The sequence below is a fragment of the Lissotriton vulgaris genome, chromosome 4_1 (genome assembly GCF_964263255.1).
Source record: "Lissotriton vulgaris chromosome 4_1, aLisVul1.2, whole genome shotgun sequence".
Classification (NCBI taxonomy): Eukaryota; Metazoa; Chordata; class Amphibia; order Caudata; family Salamandridae; genus Lissotriton; species Lissotriton vulgaris.
In genome coordinates, this window is record NC_141691.1 from 1,398,206,700 (window position 1) to 1,398,226,513 (window position 19,814).

At 44.3% G+C, this 19,814-nt stretch overlaps 1 protein-coding gene across 1 annotated transcript in view; it reads left to right on the top strand.

Moving 5' to 3' along the window:
- Nucleotides 1–19,814, top strand: part of LAMA3 (laminin subunit alpha 3) — a 1,118,674-nt gene that overhangs the window by 428,633 nt on the left and 670,227 nt on the right. Inside the window, exon 11 of the mRNA XM_086917979.1 lies at nucleotides 4,211–4,249. Coding sequence (XP_086774105.1) covers nucleotides 4,211–4,249 — 39 coding nt within the window. The remainder of the gene's footprint in view (nucleotides 1–4,210; nucleotides 4,250–19,814) is intronic.

Below are 19,814 nucleotides of genomic sequence, written 5' to 3' on the forward strand. Positions count from 1 at the left end.
CTAGTCATTGTCAAAAGAGCCAAACTAGCACGCAGGTGCGCAGAAGCAACACGGAAGGAAACCGCGCCCAGTGTCATGGTGAACAAAGTGGACAACGAGGAACCCCGCAGAGACTACCAGAACAGGAGGCCGTCAGAGAAGGGACCGGGCAGATGGCAAGGCAACACTGGCCCCCCTGGAAAACAAGCGGGAAACAACAAAAAGACATGCTACAGATGCGGGAGCTGGTCGCACGAGGCGCATGACAGGAAGTGCCCAGCGTTTCGCGCCAAATGTATGTATTGCGGAATAATCGGCCATTACGAGAAGGTATGTCGGAAAAAGGCCTCCAAGGGCACCGTGAAGTACGTCGGTCAGGAAAGTGAAGATCAAGAAGACGGAACAGAGGAGGAAGTCGTAACGGTACTCTGCATCTATGACGAGGTGTTGAGTGTGGAGGGCCAAGTTCTGGGTATCGACGGCGAAAGGACAATGAAACCGGTCCTGGAAATGTCGATAGGAGGAATCACGATCAAGGTGGTGGCGGACACAGGCTCACCCTACACCATCGTCCAGAGAGCGGTGTGGGAGGAGAAGTTTGCACCACAGTTGGGCCCAGAACTGGAGAAGCTGGACATCCGCCCGGTCACTTACAATGGAGACCGCATACCAATGGCGGGATTCAGACCATTGATCTTCGAATTCAGAGGCCGGTCTGCCTACTGCAAACTCTATGTGTCAGAAAAGGGCCCCTCGGTCCTAGGATGGCTTGATCAAGGCGACCTAGGCATCAAGTTGGATCCGGGTGGCAAGGAGCAAATCCTACTGACGGAAAAGGAAGCATGGCCAGACCTCGACAAATGGAAGAGCGAATATCCAAAAGTCATTGGGGGCACTGTGGGACGATTAGAGAAGTTTGCACACAAGATCGTTCTGAAAGAGGACGCGGTGCCGGTGGCCCACAAAGCGAGGAACATTCCTTTGGCAGTGAGGGAAGCAGTGAAGGACGAACTGCAGGACTTAGAAAGAAAGGGAATCATCGAGCCCATCACGTGTGCTGAGTGGCTGGCGCCATTGGTGGTGGTTAAGAAGCCCAGCGGCAAGGTCCGGCTGTGTGTCGACCTGCGCGAACTAAACAAGAACATAGTGGTAGAGAGATTCCCCTTACCCAGAACAGAGGAGATGCTGGCCAGCACCAGGGGAATCAAATGGTACTCCACCATAGACTTAACCTCAGCCTACCACCAGATCGCTCTACACCCAGAGAGCCGCAAACTAACCTCATTCATCACCCCATTCGGGTGTTATCAGTTCCGCCGCATGCCGTTTGGGCTGGCCTCGGCAGCAGCCGTATTCCAGAAACTGATGCACCAATTGTTCAAAGACACATCCGGCGTCCAATACTCCCAGGACGACATTCTGGTGATGGGGCGAGACAGACCCGACCATGACAAGAAGCTCGGAAATGTACTACAGATCTTAGAGAGTAAGGGCCTCACAGCAGAATGGACCAAGTGCCGGATAGGAATGGAGTCGGTGACATACCTAGGACATGAAATAGGAGTGCGAGGAGTGACACCGAAAGCTGAGAACATAAAGGCGATCTGTGAGGCACCCCCACCGCCCAACAAGGAAGAAGTCAGATCATTTATCGGAATGGCGGAGTATTACGGCAAATTTGTACAGCACTTCGCCTCCAAAACCCATCACATGAGGCTACTTACAAGAGACAACACAGAATTTCACTGGTCAAAGGAAGCACAAGAGGAGTTCGATATCATCAAGAAAGAGGTGGCAGGAGCAATACCACTCCAAGGGTATGACCCCCAAGGAAGAACAGTACTGACCACTGATGCCAGCGATAAAGGGCTCGGAGCGGTCCTCATGCAAGACCGAGGGCAAGGAAGATTGGAAACACTGAGCGATGCATCCCGCACGCTTAGTGACACAGAAAGAAAATACAGCGTGATCGAAAAGGAAATGCTGGCAGTGGTATGGGCCACGACCAGGTTCAGACAGTTCCTGTGGGGCACAAGGTTCCAATTGAGGACGGACCACAAGCCCCTGCTGAAAGTGCTAACGTCAAGCGGTCACGCCGACGCAACGCCCAGGATTTCCAAAATGACGCTGAAACTGCTTGAATTTAGATATGACGTGGAGTATATCCCAGGGAGCAAGAACAGAGTGGCAGACTATTTGAGCAGAGCAGCAGCCATGGAGCCGAGCGAAGAAGACAAAGCGGGAACGGAAGAGTGGGTAGCACTCACGGAAGACCAAGAAACCACTATCAGTCATCAAGATTGGGAACAGGCATACAATGAAGACCAGGTGCTAGTAAAGGTGAAGTCCCACATCACCAATGGATGGCCTGACAAGAGGCAGAGTCGCGGTGAAATCAACCCATATTTTGAAGTCAGGGAAGAACTGTCCATAGACGACCAAGGAGTATTTGTGTACAGGGGAGAGAAGGTCATTCCCCCAACCAACATCATCCCCAAACTACTGGACCTACTCCATGAAGGACACCTGGAGATCGGTAAACTAAAATTGAGGGCCAAGCAAAACTACTGGTGGCCAGGAATGGATGTAAGGGCCGAAGGACATGTAAGGGATTGTCCAAGGTGTCAAGGCGCAGACAAAACACTCAAACCACTGCGCCCAGCACTAGGCAAGTTTGACCCCCCGAGAAATCCATGGGAGGAATTATCCGTAGATATCCTAGGCCCGATCTTGGATGTACAGGGTGTCCAGAAATATGTCTGCGTCCTAGTGGACCGATATTCGAAGTGGCAGGAATTGAAGATAGATGAAATGATGGACACAGAGACTATTGTAAAATTCCTAGCCGACACCTTCGTGAGGGAAGGTATCCCAAAGTCAATCCTCAGTGACAATGGTCCCCAATTCAGGTCGGAAAAATGGTCCCAATTCACGCAAAGGAATGGCATCATAGCGAAGCACACATCCATCTATCACCCGGCTGGGAACGGCTTGGTGGAGCGCTTCAACAGAGTGGTGATGGGATCGGTTGAAGCTGCCATCTCAGACAACAAGGACTGGGAGAAGGAGATATGGCACATGGTATGGGCGTACAGGATCACCCCCACAGGGACTGGTTACAGCCCATTCCAGATTCTGAGAGGCCGTGAACCATTCACCCAAGACAATCGAGTATGGAAGGAGAAAACAATAATGAGCGAGTGGTCCCCAGCAGTGGTACGAGCCAACTTGGAGAGAGCTCAAACTGTTTACACCAAACATTACGACAAACGAAGAAACGTGAAGCACACTGGATTGGAAAGAGGGGAATGGGTGCGAGTAAAGCTGGCCACACTACAAAGGAAAGGCGAGAGCAAATACAGCAAGCCCATGCAGGTGAAGGAAGTAATGGGCAGAGCGGCCTTGCTGAGCGACGCAAGACCGCATGGCGAGATGTAATAAGATTCTATGCTGGAACAATACTGGAACAGAAGGAGTAGATGAGGAAAGACCTCAAGAACATCGGGAGAAAGAACCTGATGTAAGGAGAGAACAACAAAAGGAAAAGGCAGGTGAGGCCGACCAGGAGCAGGTGGTTGGAGAGGAAATGAGTAGAGGAGATGCAAGCGCGGCTGCGCTAGGAAGCGGAGAAAGGAGCGAAGGAGCGGCCACCACCACCCCGGTAAGACTGACCAGGAGGGGTAGAGCGGTGGTCAAGCCAGTAAGATTCAGAGACTATGACATGAGCGGCGAACTGTAAGTCACATTGTTTGGGATTGGAAAAAAGGGGAGATATGTAGTGTGCGTTCTAGTGTTGCACGTCACGTAGGCTACGTGACGTGCATGGCAGCCATGTTGGGCTGCGCGCGCAGCGTGAGAGATAAGCGCGAGAGCCGGCACGAGCAGGACAGGCTCGGCGCTCCTTAGGGGAAATTACAGAATAAAGTGTACAAACCTCACAGTGGCTCCTGCACATTATTGAGAGGGGAACCAGCATTACATTGTTTGACTTTTTTTCCATAAAGTGTTATTCCTTTCAAGTCTGAGGAAGAGGAACTTTAATGTTCTGTGGCAAGTGTAAAACCCCAGCGCGCGGCTGGCGCCGGAGCTTCTCTTGGTTTTGTACTTGGTCCCTGCCCCAGGTTCAGCTCATTAGCACTCACGAGACAAGCTTAGTTATATTCTGGATTGGCCTGCTCAGATGTTGGTTTAATAATTCGCTCTATTTGTTTTTTTATATTGTTTGTTCAAGGACCATGCACAGACGGATTCTTTGGACCGCGTTGCCAACGTAAGTGCTGTAATGCATTCATTTGATTTGGGCGGGGTGGTGTCTCGTGCAGCTGAGGTGCCTGGGGTCTTAACGGTGCCAACAACCTTTCATAATAGGTGAAGCGTAGCGACATGAAAGACAATATACCATTAATTTTAATTCTAATATCAACAATAATAATATGAAGTTATTAGTCCCTATGTTACGGGAATGTTTACTGATCGAGAATGACACCTGGGAACTTATAATGTATGTTACTTTGTATTCCTATCTAACTGACCTCCTTTTTAATGTATTTTTAATGTATTTTTAAAGGTTAACATTTTTAAATACTTTTGTAAATATTTTGACTGTGTAAATCAATTGTGATTTTACCTTGTATAAATTATGTATTTTAGAACATGTAAATTTTGTATAGTGCTATTGTCTTTTTATGATATTGATTTATCGAAATAAAGTATTTTGACTGACTGACTGACCCTATGTTAACCAATTTAAAATGGAAACATCTGTATTGCTTTAATTAGTTTACATAACATTAAGATAATGTACTAAAGCAAATGAGAGGTGCGCCTAAGAGTATACAGTTTCAAGTCAATGTGTGATAGTTCCTTGATGTATATTGTTTTACTATATTGTTTTTGCCATTATTTAACATTGGGATCACACCATACGTATAAGTAAAAGAAAACAACACTTTAACTGCCAATTGTATTGTTTGAAAAACAAAACAGACTGGTCTTCCCTGTTCTGTCTTTTCCTATAAACCTCCATCACTGGTTTTTGCTTGCTTCAGGCCATCCAGATTGGTCGTAGGGATGTTTGCCCCAGACACATGGCCGGCTTTAGGGCACTGCCACTGGTGCAGCTGCGGTGGGCGCTGGCCAGTGGAGGGGGCATAGTGTTTTGCAATAACTTATGATTGGCAAGATGTGGGGCACTTTTGCAGGGTGGTACTGAGAGAATCCGAGGAGGCGGTCATGGGGCAGGGGGGTGTGCCAATAAGGATTGTTGCACCAGGCGCCACCAGCCAAAGCCGGCTCTGCCTAGACAGCCATCATGTAGTGTACAGATACAATAATTCACTCCTGAAACTTCCTCTGGAAAATGTAACCTCATGGATACTTAGTATACAACCAGATCCTAGAAAAAATGTGCTCATCTACTTTTTAGCTTTTTACACTGAAGTACACAAATACCTTTGTAGGACCACCTGTCTTTCTAATCTCACTCCTGACTATGTCTGTTTACGTTTTTGTATGTATGATCCTATCCAATCTTTATACTCTCTATTTGCTCTATCATTGATCTTTCTTATTCCTTTCTGTATCCTCACTGAAAGCTTCAATCTGGAGAGTAAGGTACATCTTCCTTTAACCTCTTTGGTCTCTTTTATACTGTTTAAGACCCTAATGCTTCAATATGAAGGACACTGGTTGGCTCACCAGTGACTTGCATTTATGTAAACTAAAGGGGAGAGTCCAGGAAAGATGTCCTACAAATGCCCAGTCACTGTCCAATTGCATAGCATGGTGTTAATGCTTTTAAGACTATAACACCGCAAGTACCAAAGCAAAAAAGGCCCATTTCAAATCTCAATTGTGAATTCAGAGGCCTCCACCACAAAACTGTTCCATTTTGAAGAAAGTGATGTCCACAATTGCTACTCTGAAGTCCTGTAATTATTCGACTGAACTCCATAATTAGCTTATATTGTTCTTCCAAAACTAAACTAGGGAAACATCTAACCAACAACCACTCCTCATACCAAAATCCAACTCTCAGCAAACTTGTTCAAGTTCGCAATGGTTCAACCACGAAGATCCTATCCTCCTCTGACTCCCCACTCAGACATGTATGATAGTCAAAGTAACAAATCTTAGGTTATTCGCACTCCCTCACTATCAGGACACTTGTAAATGCCTTGTTCCTCACTTCTTCTGTTTCCTTAAAAGTATAAACATGATAGCTATACACCATGTCAACAAAGTGCAGATCATGTATGTATGTAAATATGTATATGTGTGGTATTTCCATAGTGTAAACCCAGCCAAAAGGATGAGAGGTGTATTACATGCTCAAAGACAAGCATAATGTCAAAAAAAGGAAAGAAATTTGAGTTCTCCAGTATTGGGGTGTCTTTCATAGATTCACATGCCTGAATCATTCCCCGTCGTCGGAGTGGGAGTCGCAAGGTTTATAAAAAAGCAATAAATATGCCCAAATATGCCCATAATTACCAAGAACCTTGGTAACATGAAACCAGGAAGTAAAGTAGCCCAAAAGCCACCAAGAAAAAAGTTGCACATCTATGCCTATCATAGTCATTATACATAGCCCAAACTGCAGCCAATCAGGTGACAGCACCCACCAGAATGTTCTCCTCAGAGGCTCAGGCTCTCAGATTTTCTACCGCACGTCGTGTGAAGGGAGTCTCCCTCAGCTCTGCTCAGTTTTTTCTCACATTCTCCTCAATTCTTCAGGAATTTCTACTTTCAGGATGTTGTCTTCCAAGAAATCATTATTCAGGCCTTGTGAATATTGTGGTAAGCGCCGGCTTTTCTCTGAAGATCCCCACAAGAAATTAATCTTCTGCCTATACCCGGATCATCAAGTGAAGGACTGCAAGATATGCAGGACCTTCCCTCAAAAAACTCTCAGGGACAGAACGGGCCACCTACTTCTGTGGCTACAGAAGCTTAAGGATCAGGACAATCCAGTTTCTGAGGTAGGAAGTATTGCCTCTAGGTCATCTGTGTCCTCTAGGAAGAGGGCTGCTGAGGAGGTTTTATGTTCTCCTGGGGCCATGGTGGTGAGGAAACAACAACCCTCTAAGGGTTCAGAAAGGCCTACCACTTCAAAAAAGGCTACTCCACCTGTCAAGGGCAAACCTTTGCCTTCCACGCACCACAGAAGATCAGTGAAAATGTTACCTCCTAAGCCAACTTCTGAGAAGATTCTCCCTCAGAAGAAGACCCCGTCGTCAACGACGTCGTCGACGACCCCTTCATCGATGAAGATTCCCATCGACGCAACATCTACATCGACGGTGACTTTTTCCTCACCAAAGCCTCAGATGATTATGTTGTCGCCGTCATCCCCCTCGACGCTGGTCTACGTGTTTGTGACACCCATCTCGTCGATGAAAGAGACTGTACCTATCGCCAGCGCACCGTCCACGACCAATACTAGGAAAATCTTGTCGGCGACGGCGGCTTCGTCGACGGCCACTTCATCATCGTCAACGACTTCCTCGTCGACGACGAGCTCGTTGTCGAGAACTACATCGTCATCGACGACCAAATCATCGACGAAGACCACATCGTCGACGAAGCCCTCCTCGTCGTCGAAGACAACTTCGTCGACGGACACTTCAACGTCAGCGTTAATACCTTCAGTGCTGATTCCATCATCGTCGGGCCCGTCGACGACTCTCCCGTAGACGCAAAAATTGTCATCTTGTACAGAGCTACAAGTCTGGTCACCGTCTACGGCCTTAACATCTGTGCCATCTACGACAAAACCTCCTTTGATACAGAGACGTGGTTCCACACTTGAACCCATATCTCCATTACGTCTTTCTCCACATAAGGTACCTCTACAGGTGCCTGAAAAATTACTGGACTCAGAAGAAAGTGAAGAGGATTCTGATGTGGATAACAGGTTTCGGACTGCTAGAGGCCCATCAGAGTTGTTCATAAAGTTCCAGGAAGATGATCTGGATGACCAACCTTCTCCTGAACCTGTGGCTTCACCTGCTGATAATATCCCTACAGCCCAGATGCCTATAGCTTTATTGAATAATCTTCACTATATGATAGATGATTATTACAGTTGTTTTCCGCCATCTGAATCGGCAGATTCTGTGCCACCTACACCAGTGGCTCAAGCTTCCACATTAGAATTCCGGTCTGCTAGACCACCTTCGCCAGTGGCTTCGCATCACTCTCCGGAAGCGCACTCATCGGATGATGAGAATAGGGAGGAAGGTGAGGTAGACGAGAGATCTCTTTTGTCGGAGTGGGATGAATACCAGATCCAAACACCTTCTCCTTCACCTCCGGCTCCTGCTGATTCACCTCTAGTGGATATTGGAGGCTTCAACCTCCTCATGGAAAGAGCAATCCAACGATTCCTCATTCCTATGGAGTCGAAGAAGGAAGAATGCTTCCTCTATGATTTTAAGGATCAGCCAAGGAAACAAGTGCGGGCGATTCCCATTATAGATTTTATGTGGAAGGAGGGATTGAAGGTGATGTCATATCCTGCACCTATTTCTCCAGTCTTGCCACGACTGGACAAGTAGTATAAAGCGCACGACAAGTCTCCAGCATGCCTCATAGGGCATCCAAAGGCTGACTCCGTGATTTTGCAGGCTGCTCAAAGACGGTCTAGAAATCCATCTTCTCCGATCACAACCCCACTGACAGGGATGGTAGGCGGCTGGACTCAATTGGGAAATTAGTCTTCACTATGGCAGCAACAACAGTCCGTGCGGCCAATTCATTAGCCAATCTGGGTAGGTACGACCGACAAATGTAGTCAGACATTTCACCATACATAGACATGCTACCAGAGCCTTCAAAGTCTGAAGCTCTGAATATACTACAAGAGGGGGAACGTCTCTCTGCGGAGATTTTTGATTCAGCAGTGGATGTTGCTTCCACCGGTTTCAGACAGCTAGCTTGGGCGGCTGTTCTACGTCGGCAAGGCTGGTTGAAAGCTACTTTGTTTTGCCAGGAGATACAGGCAAAGATTCTAGACATGCCATTCGATGGGGAGGCCTTGTTCAGCCCACATGTAGGGGAAGCCCTGCAAACCATCAAAAAGGACACAGAAACAGCCAGATCTCTTAGCACCTTGCAGTTTCGTAAGCCGCCCTTTTGGGGTGCGAAAGGACGTGGATTGTTCTCTAATCGAGGGATCTATAATCAACAATTTTCCTACAAATCATATCAAGGAAATCAGCGCTACCAATCCCAAAGATATCAATCATATGGCCAGCGCAACACTTCCTATTCTCAGAATAGAAGGAAGACTTCCTACCGCGGAAAGGATTCAAACAAAAAACAATGAGTATCGCCACCTGCCACCGCTTCTGCAGCAGCCCCAGGTAAAGGTTGGAGGAAGAATCTCAAAGTTTTACTCAAATTGGTCCTCAATAACATCGGACAAGTGGGTCCTAGACATTGTAGCCAAGGGCCATGCTTTTGAATTTGAAAAGTTTCTTCCAAATTTCCCTATAAAGGGCCCACCTCCAGCTCATCTCAAAGAGCTGTTTTCCCAGATAAATTTGATTTTACAAAAAAGAGCGATCGAAAAAGTCCCTCAATTACAGAGAGGAACAGGATTCTATTCACGGTTTTTCCTAATAAAGAAAAAATCTGGAGAATGGTGTCCCCTTCTAGTTCTCCGTTCCCTCAACAAATACCTAAAGAAATTGTAATTTCGGATGTTAACGCTTCAAGAAATACTTCAACTCTTGTCGGCAGGGAATCACATGGCCACCCTAGACCTTCAAGATGCGTACTTCCACATTCCCGTTCTCCCCACGCACAGAAAGTTCCTGCATTTCAAAGTGGTTGGCAGGGACTTCCAGTTCAAGGTCTTTCCCTTTGGACTGCGTTCGGCACCCAGAGTATTTACGAAGGTCCTAGCTCCAGTAGCAGCGCACCTCCATCTGAAAGGGATTCAAATATTTCCTTACTTGGACGACTGCCTTATCAAGGCGAGTTCTTTCTCAGACACAAACGCCCATGTCCAAAGATGTATGTCTCTGTTTCAATCGCTGGGCCTCTCTATCAACCTCGACAAATCGCATCTTGTTCCTTCGCAAAGGCAAACGTTCTTAGGGGCGACTTTGGACACGCAACTAGTTCAAGCCTTCATATCAAACAAAAGGCAAAAGAGGATCCGCAAGCTGGCTCACAAGTTAAGATCAAAAAGGTCAGTTTCAGTCCAACAGTTCAAGTACTTTCTGGGAATGGTCTCTTCTTGCATCCCGTTGATACCCATATGCCGCCTCAGAATGAGGCCCCTTCAAGAAGAGCTCAACCAGCATGGTTACAAGTTTCAGGTTCATTCGAAGATCTCATTCAAGTCACTCTGCGAATGCGGGAGGCCTTTCTCTGGTGGACTCAAAAAGGAAATGTAGAGAAGGGATGTGCATTTCTTCATGAAGCGCCAAATTTTACTATCATCACAGACGCGTCCCTCGAGGGTTGGGGAGCCCATCTTCAAGGGTTAAAGGTCAGCGGCAAATGGAGCCCTCAGCAACAAAAGTGGCATATCAATCGACTAGAACTAGGAGCCATCTTCTTAGCTCTGAAGTCATTTCGTACAATCATTCTAGGAGCCACAGTATTGATTCGCACGGACAATACTACAAGTATGCATTACTTGAACAAGCAGGGAGGAACGAAATCAGCTCTTCTATCCCAAAAAGCCCAAGAAATCTGGGATTGGGCAATACGGCACAAGATCAATCTCTTGGCAGTTCACATGCCGGGAGTTTCAAATGTTCTGGCGGATTCCCTCAGCAGGTCCATAGCGTCCACCCACAAATGGGAACTGCATCAGCCGACGGTGGATCAAGTCTTCCAACAGTGGGGTAATCCCGATCTGGACCTCTTTGCGACCAAGAAGAATAGCAAATGCCTATTCTTTGCAAGCTGGCTTCCCCACAAAGATTCTCAGGGGAATGCGTTTTCGATGAATTGGTCTCAAATATATGCTTACGTCTTTCCTCCGATACCGTTGGTTCCCAGAGTTGTCCGGAAGATGAAGAGAGAACCTTGTTGTCTAATTCTCATCGCTCCCAGGTGGCCTCGCCGATTCGGGTTATCCGAACTTCTCCTCCTATCAGAGTGCGAACCAATTCAGTTTAGACCAATACCGAATTTCCTGTCCATTCAGGACGGTCAGATTTGCCATCAGGATCCTGCATCTCTGAAATTAGCTGCCTGGCGCCTGAGCACCTTGAATTCGCTCATTTAAATATTCCTGCGGATTGCAAGGAAGTGCCAGCCACAATAAAGACATACAGACTTAAATGGAAAAGATTCTGCATGTGGTGTCAATCTGCTGTGCTTCACCCGATTCACGCAACACCTCAGCAGATTTTACCTTTTTTCTTGCACTTGGCAAGATCAGGCCTCTCTAATTCAACTTTAAAAGTTTTTCTGGCGGCCGTTTCCAGGTTCCGACAGCATGGGTCCAATTCTCTCTATTCATCAAGACTAATGCAACAGTTTTTTAAAGGACTGTTCCAAATGTGTCCTCCTGTACCTCGTCCTCCTCCATCATGGCATCTTAATGTGGTATTAGCGCAGCTCATGCACCACCCATTTGAACCAATTCATAGAGTGGATTTTAAATTTCTATCCAGGAAGGTTTCTCTGTTGCTAGCATTGACTTCAACAAGAAGAGTCAGTGACATCCAAGCTTTCACAGTCAATTCAATTTTCTTGCAATTCACATGCAATTCTGTGTTGCTGCGCACAAATCCTAAATTTATGCCTTAAGTGCCTTAGGATTTTCACCTGAACGAACCTGTCATCTTGAAAAAAAAAATTCCTAACCCGCAATCTCCTGCGGAGAGGGCATTGCATACCCTTGACATCAGAAGATGTCTAAAGTTCTATTTACGAAGGACCTCTTCCATTCGCAAATCTGATTAATTGTTTGTTGCTTATGGAAAGATATGGCAAGGACAAGCGGTGTCTAAACAGACCATAGCTAGATGGATTTCGTTAACTATTGACTTTTGCCATCAACAAGCTGGAAGAACTCTGCAGACAACTCCAAGAGCGCACTCTACGAGGGCGGTCTCTTCTTCGACTGCTCTTTTCGCTGGTGTTCCTCTTCAGCAAATCTGCACAGCAGCAACTTGGTCCAGCAGACATACTTTCACCAAGCATTACTGTTTTGAAACTTCCAGCAATGCTGATACATCAGTGGGACAGGCGGTTCTCAGCAATATTTTCAAAGAAGGTGAGCCCCTGTTTCCCTCCTCCTCTGTACTGCTTCTCAGATGCTTATGATCTTGCATATATTGAGTACATGCTCATGTGATTGCAAATTGATATATATATGTATGCATGTTAACATTTCTATTATGTGATTACAAATGCTGTCTATAAGCAGAGTATGTTACAAATAGCGTCTTCCAAGCATTATGCTGGTACTGCTATCTACTCTGATTCAGGCATGTGAATCTATGAAAGACACCCCAATACTGGAGAAGAACAATAGTTACGTACCTGTAATCTGTGGTTCTCCAGTTTTGGTGTCTTTCATAGATTCACATGCAACCTGCCCACCTCCCCTCAGAGGCTTATTTATGCTCTTATCTCTTGGTTACACTCTTGTGTGAGAAAATCTGAGAGCCTGAGCCTCTGAGGAGAACATTCTGGTGGGTGCTGTCGCCTGATTGGCTGCAGTTTGAGCTATGTATAATGACTATGATAGTCATAGATGTGCAAATTTTTTCTTGGTAGCTTTTGGGCTACTTTACTTCCTGGTTTCATGTTACCAAGGTTCTTGGTTATTATGGGCATATTTATTGCTTTTTTATATACCGTGGGACTCCCACTCTGACGACGGGGAGTGATTCAGGCATGTGAATCTATGAAAGACACTAATACTGGAGAACCACAGATTACAGGTAATTAATTATTGTTCTTGTGGATAGATAATGGATTGTGATGTAGTGTTCTTTAAAGAGGTGAGTCTGTAACTCTTTCCTAAGTTAGAGAAGCATTGAGACTAATGACTTGGATACGGGGATGTTGTTCCAGATCCTGGGTGCTTAGATGCAAAAGGCCTGCTGCCTTGTTTTATCTTTCACACACTTCTTAGTCTGCAGTCTGATGGTGTCCTGGCTGCGGGTGTGTCAAGGTCCACAAGAGATGGTGAACTTGTTTGCAAGATAAGCAGGGGTGCTGGTTGGGGGCATGTCAGATCGACCCAGTGGTGATAAGATCTCAGAATTCATTAATTAAGTCCCTGTTCTGCCCAGGAAGGCCTGTAGATGAGATAGAAGGTGTCAGTCTGAGTTGCAGAGCCTAGGAAATAGAAGGCCTGCAACTCCATGGAGTTGAGTTGCAGGCCTTGGGATCATAACATTTTGTCCAGCTATGAATAAATCTCCAGCCTTTCCTGCATCACAAATGTATCGGAAATCATAGTACCTGTATAACTATGCATGCACCTGGTGGCAAGCAATCTACTATGTCAGACTCTGTCTGACCCTTGGCAAAAATTGAACTTTTGCACCTCGGAAATGAGCTACTTGTCATCATCAAAAGAAATACAAGCACGTGCTCTAATACTACTGGAATTCTCCTCAACTTTCAAAACTAATGAACACCAGCTTCCGCTTAATAGCCTGGCACTGTCTTCCTGTATAAGACCGACTGTAAGTCCATTCCCTTCTTAAGTAGTTCGAAATCTAGCTCCTCCCCTCCAGGTCCTCAGACATCATGAGCAGAATCCTGTAAAAGTGGTCATGTTTCTAAATCTTTTCAGCATCTATGTGGCATTACTGTTGGACTTTTTTTGACATCTAAGCCATCTTTGTGACCAAAGGAGTAGATAGAAAAGTGAAACTCCCCTCCTCTTTGAATATCTCTGAAATGTAGCCAAATGATCTATCAAAATTGAGGTATTCCAATCCTACCCTGAATGATTCTAGGGCATTCTCCCTAGAGGCAATATTGGGGAAACTTGGTTGTAAATGGTACATTTTAAAGCAATTCTCAAATAATTTTGTCAAAACTACATGCTTCCAAGCCATCACAAACTAAGCCAAAAACTAATTCTTACTTAAAAAGGGTGAATTTCCCATGGGATGATAGGAGATCATCCATGCAGGAGCATTTCGAACAAATGGGGCCAAATGGTGCAGTTTAAGACACAGTTTACAAGTACATTGATTACACTTGTAGCGAGTTCTGATAGGTATTGATTGAATATTAAAATACTTCTCTGGTGTGCCTGACACGTCTCATCATACAAAAGAACTGGATACAGCAGTAGCGGCCTGTTGTGGGAGTGCCGCCGGGTGCTGAATTGGGGCGGAGGAGGGGCAGTGTGGGGGGGTAGTAAACTCCAGAATACGGCCGGAGATAAGTACACAAACAAATAAATAAAACAAATTTAATTGCGCGCACTGCATCCCAGATGGCGATGCAGCGCGCGCAGCAAAATTAATTTAATTTATTTGCTTGTGTACTTACCTCCGGCTGTATTCTGGAGTTTACTACCCCCCACCCCACATCAGCGCCCGGGCGCGACTGGGACAGAGGGCAGTTCATCCACCAAGAAACCTAATAAAATGGTAAAAAAATGAAGCATGTTTCAGTGGAGGGTCCTATAATGTTATAAAAAGTAAAAGGTTTACAGGCAGTTAATTTAAGCTATGTATGAGCACCCAACCTTCAAGGTAGATTTTCAGTCGCACCACGACTTAGATGTACTTAGATGAGACAGGGTAGATTAATGTTTTGCCTGTACAAACAAGATATATCCTACAGGAGAGGCAGTTCTCATAGGCTCAAACTGAAGTTAACATGCTGATTCAGCTAGAAGACATATCTATAATAATAAACAATTGATAATGTCATAAAATCTTTATAGGTGATGAACACTATGGGGTCAATTCCGATACCGGTAAAAAACCGTCCGTACGATTCGTATCCGGAGCCCACTCCGTACGAATCGTACCCGTCTGTCCGAGTCGCATAGTACAATCAGTATTTTGTGAATCCGTCCGAATCGTCGCTATCCGTACGTATTGCAAGGCTGAAACCGTGAACCGTATGACTCGTACACATGCCGTACGACCCGACGAGTACGATCCGGAACGGGGTATGAGGACGCGATTCGTACGGCCCACATCAGGTAAGGGCGATTCGTGCGGAAAAGCACACAATCATATACACACCGTACGGTCCGTACCCCCCATGATCACGGGGTACGGTGTGTACCACTGCGATCATGGGGTGTACGCATCGTACCCCTGCGATCATGGGGTGTACGCACCGTACACCCTGCGTACATGGGGTACGGTCAGTACAACCCATGATCGTGAAGTATGGTGCATACCCCCCATGATCGCAGGGGTACACACCGTACCCCTGCGATCATGGGGGGTATGCAGCGTACCCGAGGGGGGCCGTTCCTTACCTGTTTCGAGGCAAACTCTGCATTTACGACTGTTTTCGGCTCTCGTAGGAAAAGGGTCGTACAGTGCGTACCCGACACAAATCGTACTTGCTGGGTCGGAAAAACCAGCTGCGAACCATACAGATGTCGTGTACAGCGGGTTCTGAGGGAGAATCGTATGGGGATTTCATTCGTACGGTCTCTGTACGATTCGTATGGAGTACAGCTCCAGGTACGAATCGTACTTCGTCGTACGTACGGGGGACGTTGCAGGGTACGATTCGTATGGGAAAAACACTTCGAACGGCTATTCGGAGCGGTTTTTCCAGAATCGGAATCGACCCCTATGTGTTCCGCACTCACAATGAAATAACCCTTAAATACCCCAGTAAAATATTATATGGGAATGCTATAAGTATGTCCTCAATGTCCAATGTGGCATTGCCTGAAAAAGCAAATGCCAAGTTTTACTTTTGGATACATAAACCCATTTCTGACTAACCAAAACTTTGGAAATATTTGAAAATAACTTTTATCACCAAAGTATCAGCATCCTATTTTAAGGAAATCGGCTAGTTTTGATCCTAAATACCAGTTTTTGAAAATTACTCAAGTGTAGAACTTTCCCTCGGGAGAGAATCAAACTCATATGCACATGTATGACAGCCACTTGTCAGGGATACGTAACATTTAATAGTGGTTTCCACCAAGTGCTATTTATGCCCTACTGGTGCTGGGAATCACACAAAAAAACATATACCAGTGTTGTTCAGTGTTATTCTTGTGATGGAAACAGTATGGCAAGGATGCTTACAATAGGCAAAGCATAGCCATCTGAAGCCAAGGCCACCAATATGACTGGGATGTTATACTGCCTAAAATGCACACAATTTGCTAAGCTGGCCCTCCTTATGCCGGGGCAGTCACAATATTCTGAATGCCCACAATATGCTAAGAATATTGGCCTAAATAATGTCTTCCATGCTCACAATCAGTAATAGAGGACGATTTTATTCCAGTGCAACATAATTCTGTCAGTGCGGAAGGGGACACAATTTAAATAAATACAGTTCAACCTTCAACTACCATCACTCACGGGGTCAAACTCCAATCCTTCGCTGGTCTCTCCTTCAGAAATCTCACCTTAGGTGATGGATCTTTGCCATCGTATTTTGGCTCAAGTAGCAATTTCTGGCATTACAAATTCCAATTTAAATTTCAGTTAAGTCAATAATAAGAGTTTAAATTAGTTTTAAAACATTTATTTCTCTTTAAGAGATTAGTAAGTTTCCTCTATCTTGTTTTTTCACATTAGTCAATAAATTCAGGAAATTGCAGAAATCTCAATAAAGAGTTTGGTTAGAACACATAACATTGGGCATTAAGCACGTTCCATAAAGGAATTAAGCCCCTATTCTAAAGCTCAAAATGGGAATTTAAAATTAGAAAGACCCATATCGAGTCCAAGCTCAAAAAGAAAAGAGTGAGTTCAGGAAAGCATACAGCTCAAAGCCATATTAAAGCATCAGAACTTCCCATAAGGAGTAGTTCATGAAACCTATCTGAGACTCAATAACACAAACAAATCAATATACATTTGCAGTAGAAAAATGTAAAATAAAGAGTAAAAAAACAGAAGCAGCAATAGCCACAACCGTCATTCTATAACGGGACAAGCCAAAGGTGGGTAAAAGAGTGGAGAGGAGAGTGCAGAGAAGAGCTGTGGAGTGAAGTGTGTAGTCTATTCTAGGAATACTCGCTAATATAAAATTCATTAAACTAAGTTGCAGGCTCTCTTTGCTCTTGTCTAATCAGGAGACATCACTCGTCTGTGAGCTGGTTCACGAAATAACATGCAGCTTGCAAAGTTCTTATCACAACAGACATTCTCCCTTGGGCAGCTTTTGGAAGCATAATCCTTGATTTCCATAGGCTTAGTTAAGAGAGTGTCTACACTAAAATATTTTTTTTAGCATATGGTGCTACTGTGTTCCATGCAGTACAGGACCTTTTACAGATTGTGGATAGATACACTGTTGTTCACTTGTCATTATGATGGCAGTGGCACTAACTGGAAATTTTCAACTTCATACCATCATATGCATGGTGTTCTGCTGCCACTATATATCCACATTGCAGGCATGCAAGTAAGACACATTTGCATGTTAATGCTTGTTCGCAAATAATTATTTGTGGAAAGTTAAAGATAGCAGGTAGCAGAATGAGCGAGATTCAGAGTATTGGATAGCAAAGCTCTCTATTTCTCCAAACAGAAGGTGCTTAACTAACAGGTGTAACCTAAGTATTCATTATCTGCCTTTCTATGCTTGTATGTCAGAGTAACATATGCAGAAATATCATCTGACATATATATTGTGTCCAAAGATTGTTTACAGAAATATTGTCATTATTGGGTGTAGATTTATTGTTATTAACTCCAACCAGGCAATATGTTTTTAAACAATATTTTGAACAAAATATTTTTTATATTTTGACAATGCTATTCTGGTACCACATCCTTTCAATAGTGTGACGAGACATTTACACTTCCATGACCATTCAATCTTTGTTGTAGTTTCTGAGTCCATCACTATTGGCTAATTGTGAGACAGCGGCCTTTTTGTAGTGGATGTATGTATATCTGAAACATGACTGTTAAAATCTATTATTTTGTTTCACTGATTTTGACATGCATGCCTTTCCAACGAGTAAAACAAACACATAGAAAATACTTACAGTAATTACAAGATTAAAAATGAAGATTAAAAAGCACCAAAAAAACTGATGAAGCTCAAAAATGGGAAATACACTTTTCGCTGGCCCTTTATGTTGCAAATGAAAATGAGTACGTGTCCTTATTTTATTGCACCCAATGAGGTTAAAGGACAGTATACTAATTTAGCACTGCTTTAGGATTTTAAGACATTCCGATCTTGAAGGTAAATGGTAGTGATTATCGAGCCCACTTGAAGTGCAAGCTAGTAGTGCAAAGATAATAGTTTGTCCCTCTGCTAGGAGTGCTTAGCCCTTGCTTACTGAGTGGTCACCATTCAGTCTGCAATTAACGTCTCACATTTTTATCCAGCTCTTTAATAGATATTGCGCCATTAGTCTCATTGTGTCTCATTCCAGCATCTAAATAATTGCATAATAGGTAGAACATAATCTCCTTCTCTGCTTCCAGGTGACCCATGGCAATGTACTTGTCTTTTCTCTTGTTTGAGTTTAGAGCGAACAACACAGGATAACATGGGCTAAAATCTTCATTCAGGCTATATTCACTTGTATCCGTTGGGGCCAGATTTCTCTTTCTCACCAATGTTCCAGTAGTGAGAGGATCACTCCTGGGCAGATTGAACAACCTGCGATCCTGGGTGTTTGTTATTCCTCATCAAATAAAACCGCATAGACTGCAAAGTCAAATTACCAAGTAGGTACAGCGCATAGTGTCTACCTAAGGCCTGCAGTCTAATTTCTTCGCATTGGATCGTCAAATTCTTTCTTTGCAAATTGAGTACCTATCTTTTAATGTAAGGGGTTATAGGGCCCGATTCACAGAATGAACTTAAGACTCAATCCTAAACTTACTACTATTTTGGTATTCACAGAATGCACTTACTACTTTTGACATTCACAGAATGCACTTACTACTTTTGGTATTCACAGAATGAACTTACTACTTTTGGTATTCACAGAAGTTAGGATTTTGACTTAAGTCTGTCTTAAGTCTGTCTTAAGTTTGTCTTAAGTCTGTCTTAAGTCTGTCTTAAGACAAACTTAAGACAAAATCCTAACTTTTGTGAATACCAAAAGTAGTAAGTTCATTCTGTGAATGCCAAAAGTAGTAAGTGCATTCTGTGAATGCCAAAAGTAGTAAGTGCATTCTGTGAATACCAAAATAGTAGTAAATTTAGGATTGAGTCTTAAGTTCATTCTGTGAATCGGGCCCATAAGGTTTACTCCAAAATTGCAGTTTCAGATTTAAGTGAGATGCTTACATTTTCAAGATGTACTCATTTCTGAGTGCTCCTTTCATGCCGTGTGGACCAGTCCATTTATCAATGATATCAAGTATTTAAGTGCATATTTTCCAGACGATAGTCAGTCGACATCTATTGACATGTACTTTCCAGGTCGTGTTATTTACTTACTTATTTAATTACAAAATTACTTCTCTGCTGCCTATATTACTTGAAGACCCTTCTCTTTGATTGCATCATGCAGATCTGTAAGCTGCTTATCTCATTGTACTTTTTCATGGTTCATTGCAGTGCTCGAAGACTTTTGGGGGTTTGTGCAGTCAGGATGGAAGTCATTTGCATACAGCGATGAAGAGACCAGAAAACCCTCTATGCTAGAAATATATTGTGCAGCTCATAGCACTTTCTTATACATATCATTCATATAAATTGAGAAG